Genomic DNA, 6778 nt, shown 5'->3' with positions numbered 1-6778 from the left:
GTCACTAGAAAGTGGGGCGTACGACTGATTTGATTGAGGTGACAAATGAAGAGAAAACCCCAAAACCGATAATTTCTCACCCGCAGTTTCCGAAGTGAATTTATCTCTAAAAACGCATTTTTCAACATTTTGACAATAATCTAATGTAGTGAGCCCACTGTGCCATTACTCTCACACCAATAATCACTTAAATGAATTGTCGTGGTTTTTCTGTTCAATGCGTCCATGATGGACTTTAATAATATATGATATGTTCCACTTCCATACCTCCAATAAATTATGTAAGATAGCGACGGCCCACCACGTGCTCTATATAATATATTGGTGGTCTCTTAATTGTTTGTTTTAATATTTAGATTGCAGTATTATGAATATTATTCAAAGTGTATAAATAAAAAGTTTTCAATTTCTACTGTACTACTTAGTATTACTTAATATGTCATATATTTGGTATCTGTTAATGAATAAATAATAATCTACATACACTACCATATCACTTAATAGTTACTATAGAGCACTTATGTTTGAGTTTTAATAAATAGTTAGGTGCAATATAAATCATCGAAAACAAAAAATCGCTTAATGTATTCTACATATACATATAAACTTATTGCTTATCCAAATATTATATTATGTTGATCCATTTGAATTCAATTTCTTCACTTCCTTCCATTTTTTCGCGGTTTTTCTCGAAAACTGATAAGAATTAAAAATTTCAGAAAATTAATTTCTTTTAAATCTGGTTGGATTTTTGGGTTTTGTAGATTATGTATTTGAAAATGAGTTACTTTTCATTTTTATTTATATAATTTAATACAAACTTATGAATGTAATAATAATTTTAACTTCAGTCAAAAACATTATCACAGAATGCAGATACACACAAGATGCCCAACAAAAATTCAACATGTCCACATCTGACCACGATGATTCCATTAAAACAAATTTTACTATATTTATGAAAGATATTCTATTCGATTTCGTCTAATTGATTTAAGTATCTAATACAATCCAATGGTCTGTTATTGATGCTTTAATTTCAATAAAAAAATAATAAATGTTTTATACATTATGTTTTATGATATTATTAAATTTAAAGATTGCGAAAATATTTTGTGCATATTTTTATGCAATTAGTTATTGGTAATTATTTCAAAATAAAAACATTACATACCTACCAAAATTATTTCAAGATTATGACATGTATATTTTTATTTAATTTTAGCCATTTAGGTACAACATTGAACATACTATAATATTATATTTTTTATTTAAAATAATAAGGTATTGTAATTTATCATAAATAATCTAAAATAATTATTTTATACAAAATCTATTATTGTGAAATAAACATGTGTGTGTGTCTTGCATAAATTTAGAAATTCGATAATACTATATTAATATACTTACTATTATAATTTAGAAAAATAAAAGCTATTTTTATTCTTTAAATACATATATTATTTTATATATTTAAAACACGTTTTCAAAATAATTCTAAATATAATATTTTGTTTAATGAATGACTTGAAATTTTTAAAATTCCCCCCTCTAACACTTTATTTTTCAATCTATTTCAGTAACATACCACATTCCTTTGCGTGTAACTTCTGTTTTAAATTGGAAGCAGTGTCACTTGGTGCTGCCTTACCTCAAGTTTTCACGTCTTGTGACTAGCATCACATTAAATTTACTTACTATATTAAGTTAGATATAGATTTTAAATTTCTTTGATAATTAAAAAAACTTCTGTTTTCCAAACATCTCTAAAACAAATATGGTTTTAAATGCCCAACTATTATATGTATGTGTGTATGTATGTATATTTTTAATCTTTAAAACCAGCAGAACTATCCCAAAAAATTATATAGCATAGAATCTAATATACAGTGTATAGACTCAAAATACTTACCAGTTGATATAGTATTTCTTCAAGAAGCAAAAATTGAATTTAATTGTATAAACAAATTTGCTAGTCTTTAAATAATCATAAAATAAGTATTTTCTATACATTTTTAATATTATTTGTATTCAATAATTATTGTAACGGTTTTATACCCATCCACGTGTCATAATTATATTACGTTCAATTTAATTTCCTTTCAATATAGGTACGCTGTTAGTGAGCACTGGTGCGGTTCAATTATTTCGACTTCACTCTCGTTTAACCCAGAGCACTATTCACAAAAATGTCTTCATTTTACATATGGTTAGGTTTAACCAATTTAATTCAATTACAATGAAAGAAAAATCGTTGTAAATATTTCATATTGTTCTAGATTCTAGCCAATTAAGTCGTTGCTCCTCCTTCATGGACACTATTGTCTTTGATTTTCATCATTGCAGAAAATCGACATTAGCAATGCCACTGAACTTGATCAGTCGCAGTTTGTTGTCATCGAGTGATGTGCATAGCTAAGAAGCTTTTTAGCAAACGTGTTTAGTGTTTTAATTTTTTTTAAGAACTCAGCTGATTACATTGCCTATAAAAGTTTATCTGTATTTATATTTGTTGCCATCATAATTATTCAAAAATGAACTCATAGATACAAAATTATAGACAAATATATGTAAGCATTTTAGTTTCTATACCATATTTTTTTAGTGTACTGTCAACATTTTTTTTAGCATCAAGTTGATATTAATATTAATATTACTTTAATAATCTGTGTTAATATTCCTAACAAAAACTTAATCATAATAGTAATACATGGTTTCAAACATTTATAGGCGTTTGACATATACATAATTGCACCACTCACGTTGTTTTGAAGGCTTAATACATTGAAAACAATTTATTTAAAAATATGAGTTTTAAAATGCTAACAGTTATGGCTGTTGCACTGACGTTGGTCGATGACTCTTTATTTATAACAACCACTCAGCTCAATTCAACGACCGATGCTCCTCTTCTGATACAAGAAAATCGGACATCTAAAGAACTGCAAGATAAATCTAAATTGGTTCATGATTTGAGCGTGGAACTCAAAACTACAGGTCGCAAGTCAAATACTGACGATTATAACACATTTTCATCTTTGAATTCAGATATTTTTGTCGAAACTTCATCATCAGTTTCCAATCCTAAATTGTACCCTTCGCTAACTACTAGTATGCCGGCATTCGTTACACGTGGCAGATATATCAGAAATCCATTCTACTTCAGTAAAGAAGATCAAGAAGTCGAATTTGAAGACGATCAACATGCAGATGTGTTGTTAAATGGTGGATTTCCAAAATGGAATAGGTATGAAAATATAAGTATAAAATTAATTACACCTATTTTCTGGAATTCTGGTGGAATAAATTATAGGTAGATACCTTCAAATATTGTTTTCAACTGATTTTTGAGTGTATTTTATCGAAAAAATTATATTATTATATATACCTATAGTGTTAAAGTATTTTACGTATTTATATATTTATATATTTTAAGAACCTCCGTTAAAAGTAATATCCATATTTCGAAATAAAATAAAAATTTATAGAATAAATTAAAATCAATTATATCATAAAATACGTTCGTTTTTTACAATTGATATTTTGTATAGAAAAATCACAAAATATACAATTAAGTACATATAAAATGCAATGGATATGTGAGTAGACGAGTGTATATAATATATATTTATGATATCTTACATCTTACTTAGTTTAAATTCTGATGTTTTTATTTTTAGGTATCTATATAATAATATAGTAAGGATCATAATACCTAAAATATTAAAATTTTCTTGTATGATCTAAGAAGTTTTCTAATGCTACAGCAACTTATATTATTTTAAAATAAAAATCTCTCAATTTTCTGTGAATTGTTATTTAAATTATATTTTAAAAATTTTTATTTTTTCAAATATAATTTTGAATGATTATTTATTCAGTTATTTAATTGTCTGTACCTATTAAGGATCAAAAGATAACGGATTTTGTATTTTGATGGGGCTATATTGATTATAGTAATTTCAAAATTATATGTGTTTATATATATATTTATCTATAGAAATAATATAATTTTAAAACAATACATGATGGGTATTAGATACATGCATTTATATATTTTTAAATCATTTCTATACATTATACAAAATTCATTTTAGAACTTAAGAACTAATAGTTCAAAATTTTAATTGAATACATCAACATTTTTGAGAAAAAACACGTTATTAACAATTTGCATTCAAAAATATTGGTCATCCTATGAAAAAAAAGCGGGTAAGTGGGCGGCAATGCTCTACTGTACATTACGAGCTTAGATATTAAAGTCACTGTAATGGATGCGTTAAATTTGAATCAATAATCATTGTATACGAAAAACGACTCTAAGTAAAGTTTGTCAGCCTATAAATTTATTAAGTGAATTGTATGATATTATTGTGATAAAACTAATTAAAGTAATATATTTAACTATTATGCATAAGTAAACAGCAGGTTAAATTTTTTTTACCAAAAAAATTGCATTTAAAAATTGCATTGAGTATATTCTTTATACAATTTAATAACTAAAATCGTTATACTTGGTTTTGATATATTATTTCACCCAAATTTGAAATTAAAAGGTTTGAAAAATATAATTGTGTTAATATATTTTTTGGTAATAGTATGAATTATTCATGAGAATCCTTGGAATAAATTTTCAATACTTAGCTATAAAAATTGAAAATTTTATTATTTTTGATTATAATTAATTTGAAAATGTTTAAGATTTTGATAAACATTGTCAACATTTAACTTAAAATAATTATTAAAAAAATCGTGTCAATGGATTTTTATAAATTAATTCATTGAAATTTTGACCTTTTTTAAATTTTCGAAATGTTTGACCCAACGAATATAACTTGAATGATATTTATAGAGCAAACATTTTGAATTAAAAATCTCTACAAATAACTCAAAACGAGTCAAAATATTTTTAAAAATTTTTCATGTATTTGAGAACGTTTAGTTAATAATAAATCAAGCATGCAATGAAAGTAATAAAGTGCCTAGGGTTATAAGTTTTTGAATAATAACAAAGTGAGGAAATCATTTTACCAGAATTTTCTAATTTACCGCTTAATTTAACATTTAATGCCTAACTTCAAACGCTGGTTAAAATTAATTTGACTTTCTAGTTAACTTTTTATTTGTAAAATTAGAAAAATATAGGGTGTATTTTGTATTTAAAGTATGTGAACATTGAGTAATACAGTGATATAGTGTAGTATAATATACATGTGTAATATTTATATAATATATATTTTGGATTAATTATTCAATAATTATAAGTTTAATAAAAAGGGCTGCGATAATATTATTATTTTCTGCCATCTTTTCAACAGGTATAATACTAATCACAGACAGTTGAATAAGTACGGGCCGACGCCTATTGAAACAGACATCACTGTCGATGAAGACGGATCAACCGGTTACGGAAGTGCGTTTGAATTTGGCGATGGAGGTGGTGTGGTAGGGGCTTCTAGTTATGATTCTGGCAACTACCGAAATCCAAACAGCGGATGGTCAGGCGGAGACATCATGATGGATTGGTATGGCGAACCAATACCTCAGGCGTCGCGCCCCGTTCCCATAATCGCAGAAATTCGGCATCCTAGCAAACAGAAAATGTCCATCGATGTGACCAAAATCGGTATATTTGCGTTAGTGAAGATCGCAATGGCTAAGTTGAAAGCGCTGGGCTTCATTAAAGCCTTCTTGCTCATGTTGTTCAAACTCAAACTACTCATACTCGTTCTTGCCATCAAGGCCCTGATCCTAATGAAAATTGTGAAAATGACACTGTTTCTACCAGCTCTCTTGTCAATATTTACGTGGCCGTTGATCTTATCGCGTTTAATGAACATGAACAGCTTGTTGAGAGATCCGGTTTTAGTACCGAACAACCCTATAAATAGCGGCGGAACCAATGGGGGACAGGATATGGATAACCAAGATGGAAATGGTGATGATACTAGGAGGAGACGTTTAGATAGTATTAAAACAACGAGAACTGGACTTGCTACCTTCAGACAAATCATGCGGTCAGATAAGTGCGTGGAGATGGTCTCTTGCCTTATGGCTGGTGCAGAAAAACCGAGTTTGACACTAATTTGGTTGAATTGGTAAGTTATTCATTCTGACATTATTATCAATGATGATCCAAAAAAAACTTTTTATTATAAACTCATGGTTAATTAGAGTGACTATATCAAAATAAAACACAGCATACAATTTCAAATGAACAATAAACAAATAAAATATTATGTAAATATTATTTATGTTTTCAGGGCTTTATCACCTATATCAAACTATTTACCAAGCAAAAAAATAAGGTCCTTTGTTTCAACGTTTACTGAAGTAACTAATTTTCGCTTAGATAATTTGTACACTAAACTGCTACCTAGTAACTGGACGGAATGGTGTAGTGAACATTATTCATGCGATGAAACTAAAAAAATGTATAAGATCTAAGTAAAAATCTTTTTTGTTTTATTTTTTATTTATTACTATTAAAATGTTTCAACATACATATAATGAATGCTATTACAAGCTTCTTTTTTTATTATTTATTATTTAATATTTATTTTGTATCCATACGATATGTTAAGATACATTTAAAATCACTTGAGCTTGTTGTATTAAAAATGTTAATATTATTGATGGTGAATAAAACAATTCAATTTATCATGTGTTTAATGTATTTCATTTAAGAAGACGTCATACACATGTGCGTTTTATAAACATGAAACAAACCTCATAACAAAATATTATATGTTCAAAATAATCAATATTTTAACTCAGC

The 6778-nt window shown here is 27.0% G+C and overlaps 1 protein-coding gene across 1 annotated transcript; it reads left to right on the top strand.

Annotated features, from left to right (window-relative positions):
* Window positions 1-2158: 2158 nt before the first annotated feature.
* LOC149057860 (uncharacterized) lies at window positions 2159-6494 on the top strand. Its single transcript, XM_089223680.1, has 4 exons — window positions 2159-2570; window positions 2731-3247; window positions 5319-6098; window positions 6264-6494. Exons 2-4 carry the CDS (start codon window positions 2808-2810, stop codon window positions 6445-6447), a joined length of 1404 nt encoding a protein of 467 aa, XP_089079806.1. The 5' UTR covers window positions 2159-2570; window positions 2731-2807; the 3' UTR covers window positions 6448-6494.
* Window positions 6495-6778: the final 284 nt, after the last annotated feature.

The sequence above is a fragment of the Diuraphis noxia genome, unplaced genomic scaffold (assembly GCF_037042655.1).
Source record: "Diuraphis noxia isolate RWA-SAM2 unplaced genomic scaffold, SU_Dnox_SAM2 contig0003, whole genome shotgun sequence".
In the NCBI taxonomy this organism is placed as follows: domain Eukaryota; kingdom Metazoa; phylum Arthropoda; class Insecta; order Hemiptera; family Aphididae; genus Diuraphis; species Diuraphis noxia.
This window is presented reverse-complemented; position numbering and strand designations above follow the sequence as displayed.

Bases quoted from the DNA above. Each gene is read 5' to 3' on its own strand.
- LOC149057860 (XM_089223680.1), top strand. From the start codon at position 2,808: ATGAGTTTTAAAATGCTAACAGTTATGGCTGTTGCACTGACGTTGGTC. The intron at 3,248-5,318 runs GTATGAAAATAT...TCTTTTCAACAG, and splicing joins GGATTTCCAAAATGGAATAG to GTATAATACTAATCACAGAC. The intron at 6,099-6,263 runs GTAAGTTATTCA...TTATGTTTTCAG, and splicing joins ACACTAATTTGGTTGAATTG to GGCTTTATCACCTATATCAA.